Source organism: Lepisma saccharinum, chromosome 1, assembly GCF_977018435.1.
Source record: "Lepisma saccharinum chromosome 1, izLepSacc3.1, whole genome shotgun sequence".
NCBI lineage: Eukaryota > Metazoa > Arthropoda > Insecta > Zygentoma > Lepismatidae > Lepisma > Lepisma saccharinum.
The window spans coordinates 146,087,821-146,106,762 of record NC_139229.1 but is presented as its reverse complement, the minus strand read 5'-3'; the positions used below and the strand labels follow the sequence as shown (position 1 = coordinate 146,106,762).

The window sequence follows — 18,942 nt, the reverse complement described above, 5'->3', positions numbered from 1 at the left end:
GTATTATGCATAAACCCGATGTCACAGTGGTAATATTGCCGCCTTGTAATCAAGGGGTCCCAGCTTCGATACCTCAGTGGAGGCACAATGCATGGTTGTTTGGATCCTACTTTAAACTTTAGATCCAGTCCCTATTGGCCTATATGTGCATAAAGAGGACTTAAAACTTAGAAGAAAAGAGTATAAGCATAAAATGCCTGTTACTTCAATGAACATCTGTAGACTAGTATATTAAAGAAACAGTTTGAAAGAAAATTGCTGAAGTCCAGAGCATTAAGTCATTTTTAAAATGTGTTCCATGAAACAAAGCAAACATTAGAGCTTTTATGCGTAAAGTATAGTTATAGCCATTACCTTGAGATTGTAACATTTGTGTTTGTTGTAGAATTAAATAAAGTTCTTGAAAGGGTGCACTACTAGTTGACAGAATATCAGATGAATGTGTACCTACTTACCCAATGATAAGATATAGGAGGAGGATGATGAAAAAAAAAAGTTCTGCAGAAAAAATGCTGCAAGTAATTTTTAAAAATGTTCAATATGGGTTTGTACACACACATGAAATTCGACTCATGTTGAAAAATGCATATACATCATATCAGAATTATACAATTGAAACCTTGCCTTTAGGAATTTTAATTGTCATGTGCTGCGTACCTATACAACAGATGTTTTGAATGTTTAAATAAAAAATTAGAAGCCTTAATTGTTGAATTAATTTATGGTTAATAACTGAAATTATTGGTTGGTCCTATATTAATTGGTCAGCTGGTTCTTCCAACATTTATCCACAACAGATATAAGCCAGTATCAATTACAGATTTTTTTCTGAAACAAATCACATTAAATGTTATGATGCAATTTGTCATTCTTGTTAATTTTCATTGCTTTTGTGCCATTTTTAGGACCCTCACAACAATGAGGATGAATGTTGTATTGACGTAGCAGATGAAAGTTCAAATGGGGGCATTCCACTAAAAGTGGTTTTACTCCATGTAAATAAAATGAATCAATCAATCAGAAAATTATTATTTTAATTGCAAAAGGTCCAAATGTTTGTGAATGCATAGTAATTTTGTTCATAAAATATGCAAATTATATCATCTGTAGCCTAGATGCTTCAGACAAATGAAGTCAAACTTAGGTAAAATTTTAAAACATCATACACGTAACACATTTTTGTTAATGCTTTTCATGCATACAGACTGTCATCATTCTCAGTTTTTTTTTCATTTGTCGTGAAGTATTTTGTGGTGTCTGCTAATTCTATGAAATCAGTTCATTATGAATATTTTAATCCAATCTCATGTCTAGAACCTTACATTTTATGTGTAAAATGTCAAACACATAATGCTGGATGCCCCAAATACAATAAAATCTCTTGCCTTTGGTTCCAAAGGACACTATACTAAGCACTCTGCCATAAAAAGTAATGGGGTGGTGATGTACGTAACTGTTTGCAGGCTATTGATTCATCTCAATAAATGTTCATATGAAGAAAGAACTATTAATACTACTGTATGTTTCCTCAGTGAACATCTGTGACTAGAATGTACAAAGAGTCTGAAAGATGAGGGTGTGGCGGTACAAAAATTCTCATCGAGTTGGAAAGTTAATACAGAATTGTACAAGGGTCATTCAACGTTGATCGAGACATTTATGAATAAAAACGTGGTAAAGAGATGGAGAACGATAAAACTGTCATAGGATGTACCTTCATCCTTCATGAGTATTGCACCTTTGCTCCGATGTAGTAGTTCGCGCATGCGCAGTAGTGTTAGCAACAATGGCCAAAGTAGTGTCTGTAGCTGTGGAGCAGCAGTGTATGATCAAATTCATTATGAAGGAGAACCTGAAGCCAGCTGAAATTTTGAGAAGATTACAAGCACGGTATGGAGAACAAACGATGCCACGGGCAAGAGTGTACAAATAATGGTACATGCAAAGTGTCCTTTATGTGGGTTTTTTTTTTGGGGAAAGGTTATGATTAATGCCCAGTACTCCTGCACATCGATGAAGGGTGCCGCATGTAATGCCATTTGCAAGGAAAGACCGGGGATGTTGTCTGAAAATGTCATTCTTCACCATGACAATGCATGGGCCCACATGGTTAATTTGACAGCTACATTCTCCAAAAGGGTCTTGCTCCATGCTCTTACACTCTTGACTTAACCCCCAGTGATTATCAGATTTGTTTGAGCCACTTAAAGAGGATATGAGAGGGAAGAAATTGTTGTGCAGTGGCTACGACAGCAGTCACCTTCATTCTACGCTAAAGACTCAGGGAACTGACACAATGATGGCAGTGGTGCCTGGATGCTCATGGGGATTTCCTTGAAAAACTCACATAGTTTGGTGTTAGTATCAATCTTTTCCTTCAAATACAAGTCTTGATCAACCTTGAACGACCCTTGTATCTGTTAATAATTACATCAACAGTTAAAACACGTGTTCTTGAAACTCTGCATGTCTCGGCAATTTCAACCATGTCCCCTTTAGCATTAACACCTGGCACCTCAATTTTCAAATTCAAATGCTAAAAAACATAAATATTATGAGTTCACTTATGGAAATTTTCATTGCCTTTCTTTTTTAAATAATGAGAGTACAGTATGTATGTTTCCATTTTTTTGTGTTTACTGTATCACGTGCATCATCAAATGAGAATATAAAGAAGGCACTATAACTTTTTATCACTCTTGCTAGCCAATATGGTAGAGTAGGATGCATATTAGACTGTATTGCATGTCACCAGTTGAGCTTGCTTTAGGAATGCCACTCTGGCACAAGAATTAATTACATTTAATTCAACCTTGTAATAATAATAAATTAGATGTTTGAAGGTCACATTTCAAAATGTACAGCTTTATCTGTTGGATTCATGACTCGCTTAGTCCACATGTCCGGGACCCCCTAAAAAATGGGGGGGAGGCTTGCACCTGAGTTGTTAGTTTCTCATATCCCTGCCCCTACCTATTCAAAAGGTTCATACATACATTCAAAATTCCCATTGTCTGCTGAGCATCAATCACAAATGAACATGACACGAGTACCTTCTTTCATTGTAGTATGATATTTCTGTAGGAAATTTTAGCTTTCTTCATTTACTGCAAATAGTGGTGCTTCATATTTGCCAATGTTTGTGCCAAAGTATGGTAATATTTGAAAATAATGAAAAGTAAATTATAATCAATAACCTCCAAGGGTACCAGAGTTCCTTACCCTATCAAAGCATTACATACTGTAAGCCTCTGTCAGTGAAATAAAACAGCCTGTATTAATGAATATATCATTTAATTTCTTTAAAGAAATATGTACTAAGACTCCTACAGAAGAATGTGAAATTTAATTATTTATTCGACCATTCTTAAAAGGTATCTGTCCTTCATTCTGAGCACAAGGCAAATTACATGTATAGGGACTAATTTTTGAAGGTTTCCTGGCAGTTTGAGATGAAGTTTTCTCGGAATATCAGCCAGATGATTTCCGGATAGGTTTCCGAGAGCTAACGTCACTCTCATCTTCTATCTGGAAATCACCTGGCTGATTTCCCGAGAAAACTTCTTCACGGATATGAACTATATTGGAGAGTTTAACACTCTCAATTCCCCTCCCCTTCTGGTGGTTTACTGCATGAAATGCACAAAAACAATGCAGGCCAATGAGGGATAAGTTGCAAGAAATAAGCAAATGGAGAATCTCGATCTCATCTGAAGAATGGCAAAAAAACTAAAAACATTAGCCCCGTCTAGTTGGCACCACGTGATCATACACCACAAATACATCAGTACGGAAGGCAGTACAAATCAACGAACTAGACTCGGTGTTGCACCGTGCAACCAACTAGATGCTTCAGTGCAAAGAGTCAAAAAGTGCAGCAAACTAGATGGGGCTATTGAGAATGGGATTCATGGCGATGATTTTCAAAGCACTATACTTTCATAGAACATGCAGTAAGCAACAATTACATGAAAATATTCAGCGAGAATTTTAGAAAAATCTACGCAAGCAGTACTTAGTCTGGCTGGCCTTTCTTCAGTGCATACAGTGCCGGATCTACAAGCCGCAAAACCCCGCAGTGCGGTGGGGGCCTGTGACAAGTAAGTCTTTAGGGGGGGCCTCAGCCATTGACATAGTAAAGGGTTCGCGTATGTAAAACATAAATGTAGTTACTCAGGGGTACAGAAATGAATACAATATATAGAGGTAAAGGTAAAGTTCCCTGTGCGTATGGCACCGTGCCATGGAGGCAGTAGTCAGACTAGAATTTCTCAAGAAATGCAGCGGTGAAGGTTTCTTCAACCTATCTTTAATCAGGAGAAAGTTATGACTGCATGATTGTAACAAATATATCATTTTCCAGGTGTGAGAAAAATCGTGTCATGTGTATATATCACATCACCACGGTCGCAGAAACCGTGGGGATCAAGCCCCCCCCCCCCCTATAAGGGGGCCAATGTATAACTTTCAACATATTACATAACTTTTGCAGACAGAAACTTCACACACAACAGGTGGGAAATTACACAGGTTTCTGCCCTGAAATGGGCAGAATCAATATTCTGGGACTATCACTTAGATTGAGGGTCTTTCTTGTTCTTGTGCGTTTACTATTTCATTACTACCTTTTTCAAACTGACAATGAATTAAGGAAATCGCATGGTATATTATAAATGAATATGTGTGAGAATAGAGGAAGAAGCATGGGAATACTGTAGTCTTCATGCTCTTGAATGAGCCAGTCCATTGCAAAATAGGCACCTTTGTTTCAATCGGAAATGTCCAGCAGAAGTTGAAAATATTCTGTTTTCAATATGCCAGTGTTTTATATAATCAGGATTACTATTCTTTTTACATGTATCTGTAAACATGTGTGTGCTACTTCATACTCTATTAATGTGGCTGAAAGTTGCAGTGTTACATATTTATACCAGTGCTTAACAAACGTTCAAAAGAATAAATATGTATATGTGTGTGTGTGTGTGTGTGTATGAGGGGGGGGGGGCTTAATGGCCGAGAGGCCCAAGCGATTGCCTCGGGCACCAACCTCGACGGTGCCAGACTGGGACGCCCTGATTTAATAGAGCCAAATCCTAATTTCTGATTACATAAATGTGGATATTTGTTTCATAAAGAGTTGGATTTGTGTAGAGAAAAAATAATTGAAATGTATGTATGACAAATGTATACTGTAAAATCATGTAGCAATTTAAACTAAGAGACTACTGTTATTTTGTTATGAACCTACAGTTGGGAGCTGAGAAGACTGCGAGGCTGAGGAATGCGAAACTGACCTGCCTGTTGTCGCCGTGTGCAGCCAGCTCGTCTTACTTTCAAGGTGGCAGCGGCATAAATAAAAAAGACATGGTACAAAAATGCATTGCAAATGAATGGAACATATTACATAGTAACAAGTGAAATCAATGCTAATAATGGAGTAAAACTTCCCAAATCAAAGCAATCTGCTTCCAACGTGACTAAGAAAGTAAGGGTATGTGCGTGATTTTTGTGTATTTCCTAGCATCTTGTTAATGCTTCTTTCTTGGACATGGATCAATTAATTCTAACTTATGCAGGGTAGTACATTTTCTCTCTCATTTGTATTTACATTTTGGTATGTAGCATCGCTTTTCTGCAACTATCGGATTATGGAACATGAAGTTGTAATGTCTCGCCCACAGTGATTTATCCACCAACTACGCCCTAACACCCCACACAATTTTTATAAAAGGACAAATTTATTGTCATTTTGGCTCTAAGTATACCTTTTCACACACATAAACACAAACTTACACCCCTCAAATAAAAAATTCTGAATAAACCTTTGCTCAACCCCCCGAGCCGGCTTTCCCGCTTTTCGGTGCATGTTAATTCTATTGATAGTTAATCTTCAGCGACCCAGTTTACTAGATATAGTCTGCTCTATACATATACATTTACTTATACACACACGCCAGAACATTCATTCGATTTTTAAAACAAATTTATTTCCGAAAACATTGAAGAAGTGTGAATTCCTACGCTGTTGCTGCTCTTTGAGATGTCCCGTGGCTGACATCATCCGTGGAGGTTCACGAATGGTTCCGAACACCAGACTGCACCTCACACTGTAAGTCCCGATTCCATTATCAGATTCTCACCCTTTCCTACAGGGACTTCTGCATGTCTGGCAACACTGAAAAATTGAACACCAAGTCGAAGCTACCCTCCCCACACTTCCTTTCCGTTCACCCCGAACATCATCCCGCACTCGCAGTCTTCTCAGCTCCCAACTGTACAATATACACGTTGTTTGACATTACGGCATTGAAAACCATAAATATACAACACGGTCATGGTTTAATTGGCCGAAGGTGGAAAGTAGTGGGATCAGAGTAGAAAGTTGAGGTGGGGGGGCTGGACATATGAGGTGCCAAAAATCGACCTCGCCTGGATGAACATTTTATCTTCGGCCTTCTATTTTTATGTAAACATGTGTGAAGATATTAAACTACTATAGGATTGTAGAAATAAGTATCATAAACCAAATATGATAATCAAATTCTCCAAAAGTTACATGTAAAGTATTATGTTGTACAGGGCGAGCGAAAACTCGCCGGACTGAAAATTTAGAAAAATCATTCTTAAAGTTTGGTTCCGTTTCGTAGGACCAAACTCGCACGGGAAGGAGAGGGGCCTATTTTGAAAGCGAGGCCGGCGTTTTAACTGCAGCAGTGGCTGTTTGTTGACCGGGAAGTGCAAGATTGTTTCTAATCGTGAGAAGCGTGTTGCTTTGTTGGAGGCTTACTATGAGCTGAAGAGCTATACTTTGTGTGTCGAAACGTGGAGAAGACTGTATCCCGATGATCCTGTACAGGATTTCATTTTCTGCATTTGTTTTCTTTATTATCTTATCTTTTAATATCGCTTTAAGATCTATGTTAATAATAGTAATAACAATAAATAGCAAATTTCAGGAACAAGACGTACTATTGAATACAGGAAAATACATTCTAGATTGTGCATATTTCAATCTGTTGAATTTATAAATAAATACCTAAGAAAAAATCCTCAGCTGAGTCCCGCAACTTTTTGCTCACCCTGTATAATTACATAAACACAGTAGCATAGTGATATTTTTCTCCAGCTAATAAAGTTCGTTCTACCTCCATATATATGATTTGTTGTCAAAGCTAGGTATGGTAATTAAAATTCTTCAAAGGTTAACTCAAATGTATAAGGTCCCAACTTTATATAAAAAAAACCTGGGCCCCGTCACAAACAGAAAGAAATCAGTATTTATGCTTTACTTCACTTTGGGCTCCCCCATATCTCTGAAGAAATCCACACCTATGCACACCACCCCCTTCCCATTTAAAAATTTTGAGTTGAATTCAATATGGCGGACGTCCGCTTGGAAGACAGCCATGTGGTTCCCCCTAAGCCTAACCTGTTTCTATCATGACCAATTGTATCCAGCCTAACTTTTGTTTTATTTTTACAGGAGGTGTTAAGGGACTTTTGAATCACCCTGTATGCCCTTCTATGTGACTTTGTGAACATGAAATCAAGAATTACACACACACACACAGGCTACATTATATGTTTATACACACACACACACATTACATATATATAGGTAAAGTGTTCCCCTGTGCTTAGCACCATGCCATGAAGGTGTATAGGGGTGTGGGGGTAATGCCACACACTTTCTTGATCCGGTCGTGAGTGGGGGTGATGTGATCAGCATCACGCCCTTGACTGCCTTTACCCCCCAGGGTTTCCCCCAGGTACCCATGTCATTCGACGCAGAGTGGGCTCCGGGGCAGCTTCCAACATTAGAAAAGTTCCCGGATTTGAACAGGCCGGGGATCGAACCCGGGACCTTTAGCATGGTAGTCAAACGCGTCACCGACTGAGCCACCGCGGCCATATATATATATATAAAGTGTATGTGTGTGATGGTAGGTAGAGGGAGTTTGTAATATTTTTTTTTGGGGGGGGGCAAGATTTGTAGATCCGGCACCGAGTGCACCCCACTGCAATTTATAATGGAACGGGTAAAATAGTTGCCTTGTACAGTCCCACACACATCTGGGTTGTAATAATCCCACTGAAAGTTAATGGGAGTTGTTACAACCCAGAAGGGTGAGACTGTATATGCCGCTGCTAAAAAGATCATGTGGTTCCACAACAAACACCCCTTGCTTCAATCCATTCTGCAATCTTTATGAACATGCATTATCTTTTAAGCTCAACATGATTACAGTATTAAACAAAATTGAGCTATTGAACAAATGTTTTAGAATTCGAGGTTTGTATTAAGAAAAGTCAAAGTTACAACTTTCATGGGCACAGAACAAGAGGCCAGTTATGTTGGTATATCATGTAGAACGTACTCTACAAAATGTATTTGCTTCGTATCATGTTTAAATGGAATTATGGGTAAAGTACATAATGGGGGACCATTCTAACACCCTTGTCAAAATTGATTATAGAAAATAATGATGGCATATAGATAACAGACAATGAATATGCAAAATGCCATTGCTACTAAAGTTTATATTGTACAGCAGGGGCATCCTGTTGAGCACTAATTACATTAACTAAACACCAAATCACATGGAAATGGATTTCCATTAGGAATGCCCTAGTTGGCGCTGAACTGGCTATCTGGGTGGAAATCATGACCGCCGGGCTGGCAGCTTGACTAGTTTTGATGATTAGGCCATGTTCTAGTTGCAACTAGCTTCCCTAGACTAGATTCTGTGGAACAGCCAAGCAGTTTTTTTGTCTGTAGTTTCAGTGTGTTGGTTGTTTTCGTTCGCTTCTCGGTGAAAGAAAAAGTAACAGAGATTATGTGCACTAGTGTTCAGTTAATTTATTTTAGGTATTTATGCAAACACGATGAGATTTGTGTGTCACAAATATGATTAGCCAATAATTAAAATCCTTATTATTACAAGTGTATTAAATGTTAGACATATTTAGTCGAACACCTTTTTATATGAATGAACCCTGTGAATCTCATGTATGAATGTGCATACCCAGAGTTAAAAGCTTGTTCAGTACTCATTGATTACAGTATTCTTTCGAGCAAATTTCTAGTAAATACCTTTCTTTTTTAATTGTTAATAACGGCAGTAATTCTCCTACAATGTTCTTCAAATCACTAATGTATCTTCAAAGATTTTCTGCTCTGCGCAATGTCTTATGGGAACAAAAGTATACAGACAAGTATCGTGAGAGGCTAAAACTAGCAGATGGGCAGCCAGTCCAGCTCCAACTAGCACATTCCTACTGGAATCCAGTTCCGTGCGATTCGGCCTTAATGTGGGTCATGTTAACAAGCAGTGATATATTTAACTACTTCTTCCCCTTCAATAAATTTAGCACATGACTCAAGTTCCATTATACATGTTGAACACAGAACGTGTACTAACATGCAGGGCCGAAATGTTCATTGTCATTTGCTTTTTGTACAAGTGGCATATATATATAATTTGTCATGCTTTTTACCATGGAAGTACTGTCTAGTCCTGAAAAGTGTAATTTAGTTGAGTATAAATTCTTGAATTCTATGAATCCTCAAAACAGTATTTGCATTTAAACCTTTGGATATCATTGTTTCTCACTACAAAGGGAGTCCAGCACAAATGAATGAAATTAGTTTTAAATCGGAGATATCTAACTCAATGAAGCAACATATAAACTATATTTATAGTAGTTAATAACTTGTCAAATTAACAAATCTGCATGCAAAATTTTTACCTCGAAATTACAGCTTCCACAATACCTTAGTTTACGATATGTCTCTACCCTGTTTGTTGGTAAATAGATAGCTTGTATATTTGTATTAGACTATTATTAGCATAGTGATAAATGTTTTACCTTGAATGCATGGATTGTAATTATAATGTTGCAGGTAAACTGCATTAAATAAAATATTGTTAAATTATATTTATTCAGGTGCACCTGGCAAGCATTCTGTTCGAATGTGTGTTCAATCCAAAATCATATTTTTAACATGCATCATGTGCCTGACAACACAAATGTACCTTGGACAGAATATTCTGTTCCTTATGGTATCGGAAACCATGATTACAAGCAATTGAATCCAGACTAGGAATCACTGGTTAAAATTTCAAAATTGAATCTCTTCTATTTAATGATTTAGATTATTCTGGAAATACGAACAAAAAACTGGACAGTTTTAGCAGTTTTTCTCTAAGTACTTGTTCGATATTGTACAAATAATGTTCATTCTACATTATTGCAAGCCTCTGAAAAGCAGTGCACACACATAATGTATATACCATTGCTAACAAATTTCCTTTATAAAGATATTACATTGATGCATTCCTCGCTAAAAAGAACTTACAATTTTCTTCACATTATTGTTGTGATATAGAGTCAATCAAAAATAATAATGTAGTAGGTTCAAATGAAAAAATTGTAGTATTCTTGATAAAACAAAACTGTTCTTTGTTTAATTTTTCACTACTGAAGGCATGATGCTGTTAACTTTCTGCAAAATCCTCTCAATTACTTTTGATTAGAATGATCATAGTAATGAGTTAATTGTTTCCTGTTGCACAAGTCAATCACATTTTAGAAAACTGCAGTTACAATATTAAATCATTACCAGCTATTAAAGTATATTAATCCCAGTATTGTCTGTTCACATTATCTAAATATCGCAAACCAAATTGTTATTCTGCTTTTAACAATGACTTAGTTTTACACTAATCCTTAATTGAACAACGAACATCAACTCAAATTGTGTTCATTAGCGTCAACTTTAAATTTTGCTCTAACCAAAATGTTCCAGTAAAATCAGAAAAAGAAATCATACAAAATTTAGTACAAAGAGCCTTCTACCAACCCCCCTCCCCTTTACGTTTAGGTTCATTTGCTCCATACAAATTTAACTGCAATACAATCCAAATAAATTCATTAGTGCATAGTAGTATACACAAATGTGTGTATCGTAGCTATTAACTCTTATAGTACTGGTAAGACTTGAACACATGTAAGACTGCAAAATAATTCACATTATGGATTGATAACAACACAATAGATCTGCCTAGTTTTCATTAATGGCCCTCATTTCATTCATAGCAGGAAAGCTGCTCCTCATTCTGGTCTCTTGATAGGCATGGATTATTGCTACATATTTTTTCCAATGATGTTTGTTAACTCAATATATAAGTGTTGTTGTTCACTTTTAAGCCTAATTCCCAGTTGATTGAAAAAAATATTATTTTATTAAGAGATATCAATAACACACAAGTTACTATCAAAGTTTAAGGATTCTCGAAGGTACTGGCATGATGTGTACAACTTTTCCAATATGGATACCATCATAGGAAACTCCAGAAGGTAAACTTTATGCTAAAATTGCAAAAATGGGTCTATCTTAAAAATTTAAACTTATAGGTTGTACAGATGTAATAAACTCTTAAGAACATTATTATAGACAATTTTTGGTGGAACACACATTATTAAGGGGAAATATCATGCATTTTTATATGTAAACAACATAGCATGGATGCCTGTTGTCACTAGATTCCTGATTGAAAATCTTAAAAACTCGTCAAAAGTGAAACATGTTTGCAACAATTTTTGCCAAAGATAGTTACTAAACTGTGTTTAATCGATAGTAAAGCACTATTTGGTCATTATTAGCTTGCTTAATTTTAAAATATTATTTACTCGAGGCACTGGCTAAGCAGAAAATCGTAATGGAAAAATTACGAAAAAACGTTAAGTGATTAATAAAAAATAGTTAAAACATATCTCGAAACATTATAACACATGTTTTAGTAACAATATTGCACATATTGTATGAAATAAAAGCCGCAAAGCAAGAATTAAAAATATTATATCGTACCTGACGCATCTTCGATGGTCGACGTTAGCTAAGTGCTCATTACGTTTCCCACTTCAAAAGACGTACTATCTCCTTCCGTAGCTCTAAAAACACTATTTTTATGCAATTTGAAATAACGCAATACAAAAGTAACTTCACCAAGATGTTGATTGCGAAAAAATACTTCCACTTTGTCACTACTCGTTGGCTGCCATCTTGCGCACCTTCGCTCTCGTGTCTCGACCAGAGAAAGTCGGCATACTTCTGTTCAGCATACAACTAAAACACAAATTCACTGTTATTTCCTTTTCCCTAAAATATGTGTCCTTTTATAATATACAAAAAATAAATACACGCGTAAATATTTCAAAATTAATTTGCACTTCAAAAAATATCACACGAGCAAATTGCCACAGACGTCCTCTGCCATGTTCCCTTCTTCTTCGAAGGGCTATACCCACAATGCTTTGCGCAAATTACGTGCCACATTTCAAAGCCGTATTCACCTTAAAATACGCTCATGCTCTGCTATTTCGCCTGGGCAGCAGTTGCAGGTTTCCATAAGATATTCGAAAAATATCTGCAAAAAATTTCATGTATAATTTTGTAGACCTATACTGTGACTCCAATAGTTTTGTACTGTCGCCTAAAACAGTATTTTTTCTCGCTGGAAAATCCTGCTATTTTTACAAGAATGATGACAAATGAAAGCTTAAAATGTATTATTTTACTCATGTATCTCCTGAAATACATTACTGAATTGCATGAACAAAAAATCAACGTCATGTAACCAACCATTGCAGTAACTAAAGACACTAAAAGAAGGAATGAATTATCTCAAGAAAATCCTTTTAAGACTTATTTTTTAATACTTTATTGGCCTTGTTCATAAGTACAATTATACTTCTGAAGTTATTAAACATGAAAACATAACGAACAAATAAATATGTGTAATGAAATCCTTTTGCTCATATGCTACAGCTGCTATCTTCACTTTAGTAGGCTTTTTTTTAATAAAAAAACAATAAGACTAGATTCTCCTCCGCTTCCTAGCTCTAGGCGGATTCCAGGATACCCTTGTATAGTCAGTAACAGACACAATGTTCAATCCACCCATCTGTAGTCCTTTGATGGAAGACTGGAACGATACAAAATGAGGAAAATATGAACCATCAAAAATTTGTAACACGTACAATCAATAATACAATCTATCAGCATCTGTGCACTTAACTAGATACTCCTTATTCACAAATATTTTAAAAAATCAGGAAGCTTTCCCGGGTTTCCAACCCTGGCAAATTTGTTCAAAATTCATAGCTTGTATATTCACAAAAAAATAAAATTATTATCTATACACTTTTATGTGGTACAGGAAAAAATCTCATAAAATATTGAGAGGGAAAGTTTTATTCCATATATGAAGAACAGGGGGGTTAGTTTTGATCCATTGTGTTTGGTAGTTATGTAACGATTTTGATACGGTGTTGTACCTTTCAGTATAACTATGTACTATAATGGACCGATTCTATGGTGCACATAGACTGATTTATGATCTGTAAACGCAAGTGGTATTATAAAATTCATGACCCGAATATAAAGTGTTCAGTGGTTGAAATAATCGCCTTCGAGTTTCAAATTCCACTATTTCCTTAAGCACGTCATTTAGGTCAGCAGCGTTTGATACACGCCCCAGGAAGAAACAACAATTGGTCGTGTAGTTTTGCCTCCCTCAGAACAAATAATAGTACGCTGTAATACGAAGATTCCAACTGAGTATGTGCATATATACATATTCCGAAGTGCTATACTCGTAAAGAAATGTATCTCTAGTTATTTTCTTAATCTTACATAAAATCAGCATTGTAATTACAAAACGAAAAGTTCCGCCCCATAGACGTATCACCCTCGAATGTTGTAGCAATAGTCCAAACTTGACCAAACTTGACCTAAAATTGCAATTGCCACGTGTGCACTATTGCTACATAAGAAGTAATGGCAACTACCAATGCTTCCTCGAAATGTTTGTTGGTTCAGAATGCGTTGATATAAAGTGTATGACAGGTTAAGATAATAATAAATGCTACTAATAAAACCATACTGAAACAATTACTCCAGAAAATGTGGCAATCGCCCTTAGAGTATTCACAACAAAATAGGAAATAGCTACAATTGTTGCCTCGCACTACATTTCATATAGAAGTGCTTTCGGTTATGATCGCTATGGACATAATCTCGTTGTCTCATTTTGATTTGTAACTGCTTAAATGCCACAAAATCACGGCGGTAGCTTCATCGGCAAAAATCTTAACCCGTAACTGCAGGAATTATTTTTTATTAATTGTTTACATATATATACTCAGGTTCATATCACTTTCATAACTTCCTCTACAACGCCAACAATAGGATGCATGGTTATAATAACAAAAAATTAAATCCCATCAAAGATATCCCACCCCCAATAACAATGCCACTGAAAGGTTGAGGGTTAATAAAAGTGCAATAATAGTTCCAAATTGTGATTATTTACAAAATCGGAGCAATTCTTGAGAATTTGGACTATTTAATGGCGAAATCCGAACCTCGATATTTCCCTCCAAACAAATCTTCAAGTAGGGATTGAGGAATAATGTTACATGTGGTAGTACTTTCCTACAAACACCACGCCCTCATATGGATAAAACCGAGCACCTATTCGATTTCACTGCTTTTTTGGGGAGGGGGGGGGGTCATGCTAAATTTTGTACATATGGAGGTTGAGGACTTGCCCGCAAAAGGAGCACCTACTCTAGTGTGATAACATGATCCCATTTGGATACGAATAAAAGATGAATGAGGCATGATCGTGGAACCATGTATGTATATCGACAGGATTTTAAAAGCCGACATATGAAAGAGAAAAGGCTAGGTTGGAAACCGTTCGAGCGAGATCTTCAACCAAAAAAGGATCACGTGTTTAAACTTTGGAGTAAATGCTCATGTACCTGCTCAAATAAAAAGGACAATTACTGCTGAAGACAAAGAATGCGCAATAGGACGCAACAGACAGAAGTAACCATAAACAACTCAGTAGGTTCCCCAGACGATCCGAAAAATACTGGAGTATCCCCTATTAGTGTTCCGTTGTTCTGATAAAAGTTCTCGGGGCTGATTCTTGTCCCGTGTTTAAATGTTTGAAATAGCTTCATTCTAAAGAAATCTTCTGCATAATATTTTATCTTCATGAGTAGTAGAGAATAGTGTGGACTCTTCATTGATTTGTGTTTTTATTTTACTTCGTTTTTTCTGCCACTTTCGGCTAATCGCGAAGATGAGGACAAGTCATGGTATTATGAGACTCAAGAAGGGACACTCACAAATAACACCCAAGCCCAGGCCGGGATTCGAAACCAGGATACCTGGCCTCGTAACACCCTGTGCTAGCCACTCCACCGTCGGCTACTGTGGACTCACGAGAAATTACAGTTAACATATTACATAATCAACCTCTGTAGAGGCATTGGAGAAGATATCTTCTCGGGCGACTAAACTCCATAACGTATGTCCTCAGATCATTAATAAATTCTTGCAGTGGCCAAGCTACGTGATAAATGAAACTGGGTAAGACTAGTTATGTTACTGTGAATTTTGTTAATTCAACTCAAAATACCGATGTTTCTCCCAATTCCCAACACTATGTATGAGTGAATTAATCGTTTTATTCCTCCCTACATTTTTAAAATATTGAAATCAAAGTATGGTTTTCCAATGGTTTCATTGAAAAGCATTTGTTGTCCTTTCTATAACATGGTCCTAATTTTGAAAATTATTTGTCTCCTAACTGTAAGTGGTTCACTGAAATCAGACAATTTAGGCACTATTAAAACGAAAGTTTCATAATCAATGGCGTTTCTGCTCACAGAGATATTAGTTCAAGTATAACATGTATGAGGGTGACTAAACTGAAATATAGGTTCCACTTAATGTACCACCCGAACCATAAAATACACGAGGCAACTGACACGAGGTGTTTTTCGAACCACACCATACACGTTGTGCATGCAGAGCTTTGCACCCCAGACTTAATGTGCGTCCCATTTTGGTACTAGATGTGTTTTTGTCTTCAGTACCATAGATTTGATTTTTGTTAGTTGGTGTCACTTTCTTCCACTTTTAGCTAATCGCGACGATGAGGATTAGTGATTATATGATCGAATTGAATTGATGAAGGCACTCACAAAGAACATCTGTTGTCGTAGCATGATCTTCGCCACGGGAGTCAGCTACATTACCTTGAGTTGAATTTATAAGATCAATTTATCGGCTACACAGTTAACCTTCATTCTCCCTACCAAAACACGAATGCCAAGCAGTAGACTGACTGGCAGATAGTATTGGACAATCAAAAATCGTTAACGAACAATCGATGGGTGCGTCAGCACTGGGGCTACTTGCGACCTCCTAATACGAGGATAATAAGCTAAATTCAATTCTTGGCTGATGACTAATCTAATGAGATTCGGCTTTATTATGTTCAAAAGCAGTTAGGGCATTTTTATTAGTTTGAAATTCCAAAACCTAAATCTTCGGCGCAGCGAAAAATACTATAATTTTTGTACTCAAGTCATATTACAGTACGGAAATATAGTGGGACCTCAAGCAAGATAGCCAGCGCAGAACCGTGTCTCCTATGCATCGTACTCGCGCGTGGAGGAAAGGGACAGGAGGCCTCCTTATGATCCTAGTTGAATGGATGGAGGGGAAGATGCGCGAAAGCTTCAAGCCAAAGGTTCTTTTGTTCGTGGTAGGTACTGCGACATCAGCATTGACTACGAACTTTCCACTACAGTGTACACATAACGCAACAGCCCTTGAGGGTCAGGCCCAGACAAATGGCTTTTGCATTGGATGATCAGGGCATCGAGTTCCTCTGCAGATGCCTTACTGGTTTTTCGAGACCGGGCGAGTGGACAAACGAAGGTAAAAACTGAGCATATTTCCAGTTTTTCCACGTCAAATTAGTCCAGGCTTTTAAGAACAAAACCCAATCAGTACACATTCCGAGGCAATTTATAAAAAACCTAGTACATGGTCTCTGCCACTTCCCAATGTACTCAACGAGTTAAAATGTACAAATATTGCAGTGCACTGAAGAACCATTGCTCGATGATGAATATATGCATATGCTAGCACCTTTTACGGTACAGGCTCAAAAAAAATCCCTTCACCTCCCCAAGGGGAAAATAAATAAAAAATGTTCCCGTTTTCAGTTTACCTCAAAACTTTATTTGCAGTAGATGCATGAAATTACCAATATGAATGTATATAAAAAACATTTCTTTATTGGGGGGTTGGATAGCAACAGATGGGAGGTTGTAAAAATATTACTACCTGGTAATTTCACCACATGCAGAAAAATGTCGGCTCGGTGGCACTTAAATACCACTATCGTAGAAAACAGCATATAAAACCGGATTCGATATCCCGTAGAGGTCCATAGTGGTTCGGATCCACAACTCTAGGTCCAGTCCCAATTAGCGAGCATAAAGTGAAAAAGTGAAATTAAAACAACTCTAACAACAATACCAACTAGTATATGAAATTGACATATTCAAAATTACTTGGGTGAACATGTATGCATTTGTACGAACGCACACATTTATAATCACGCTTAGTTTAGGTTATGTGGAGCATATACCATCTCTGCAAGAATGAGGTACGAAACAGTAAACCCTAGCTTAAAAATTAAAATGGTTTATGAGGAAATATGAAACGGGCGTATGCGACTATCTTCCGCAATTTGCTATATGCATATCAAATACAATCACACACACTCTCACAGCGCCTTCATTTGATTAGTGTGTTGCTAAAACGTGGCCTGTTTAGCGGCTAGAAGCACGCAGCTTGGCCGTATATTCGGATAGACAGGTGGTGGACGAATTGATATAAACACCCATGTGAAAATGGGTTATAAATTCATCCTTCCAGTACAGCCGCGATGCATGTTACGGAAGTCCGTCACTTAGTGAACGTGCAGGCGAAGGTATCAGTGTATCAGAAGCAGTCATATGGGTTGTGTGTGAACATTTTGCTATGTCAAACGCCGTTATGTCAGACTTCTCCGGCTTGCAAAGAGGCATGATCACTGGGGCACACCTTGATGGAGCTCCAGTGACGAAAACAGCCAACCTTGTGGGTGTTGGAAGGAGCACGGTATCAACTGTGATGACAGCCTACAATAAAGGAGGTAGGTAATACGTTATCTTGGAAAAGAACAGCGGGCTGAGAGAGAGAAGGGTCTTGAAGTGGACTCGAAAGCACAAGACAATGGTGTTCCAGATAACTTCCGAGATAATATTCGAACTCCAGAACCCAGGTCTTGAAGTGGACTCGAAAGCACAAGACAATGGTGTTCCAGATAACTTCCGAGATAATATTCGAACTCCAGAACCCTGTATCAACCAAAACTATCCAACGGGAACTGCGTACTGATAACATTCATGGCAGGGCGACCATTCCAAATTATTGGTGACACTTCGTAATGCTGTGAAGCGTGGAAAATCGTGACGAGAGCACATAGGCTGGACGCACCAACAGTGGGAACAGGTCATCTGGTCCGACTAATCTGCATTCACATTATTCAAGGCCACCGGACATGTTTGGATGTGCAGAACGGCTACAGAAGCCTATAGAGTTGACTGTCTCCCTCGCACTGTTAAGCATCGAAGAGACTGTGTGATGGTGTGGGGTGCAATATCTTGGCGTGTTCCTGTACCACTTGTAGTCCTTAATGGGAGGATTACAGCATAGCAATATAGCAGATTTGTGGGGGATCGTTTCCATCCTATGATCCAGACTGTGTTCCTGGGCGAACGACTTGTATTCCAAGATGACAATGCCCTCATTCACACAGCTCGATACGTCATAGAATGGTGCGATGAGCACGAGGATGAAGTGGAACACCTCATCTGGCCTCTTCAGTCGCCTGACCTCAACGTAATTGAACATTTGTGGAGTATTTTGGAGGCCTAGATTTCCACCTCCGGCCACAATTTCTGAACTAGAGACCGCTTTGCACGAGGAATTGATGCGTATTTCCTTGAACGTTATTTACG

General features: G+C 37.6%; 2 protein-coding genes across 5 annotated transcripts in view; both read right to left on the bottom strand.

Annotated features, from left to right (window-relative positions):
* Positions 1–12,298, bottom strand: part of Chd1 (chromodomain-helicase-DNA-binding protein 1) — a 91,755-nt gene extending 79,457 nt beyond the window's left edge. For all 4 annotated transcript variants that reach the window (XM_083139941.1, XM_083139952.1, XM_083139944.1 and 1 more), the window contains exon 1: positions 11,873–12,298. In XM_083139941.1, the coding sequence (XP_082996067.1) occupies positions 11,873–11,881 (9 nt within the window). In that variant the 5' untranslated portion in view covers positions 11,882–12,298. The remainder of the gene's footprint in view (positions 1–11,872) is intronic.
* A 411-nt stretch (positions 12,299–12,709) lies between these two features.
* The window catches only part of mRpS11 (mitochondrial ribosomal protein S11), a 46,751-nt gene continuing 40,518 nt past the window's right edge, over positions 12,710–18,942 (bottom strand). Inside the window, exon 5 of the mRNA XM_083124762.1 lies at positions 12,710–12,989. Coding sequence (XP_082980888.1) covers positions 12,882–12,989 — 108 coding nt within the window. The 3' untranslated portion in view covers positions 12,710–12,881. The remainder of the gene's footprint in view (positions 12,990–18,942) is intronic.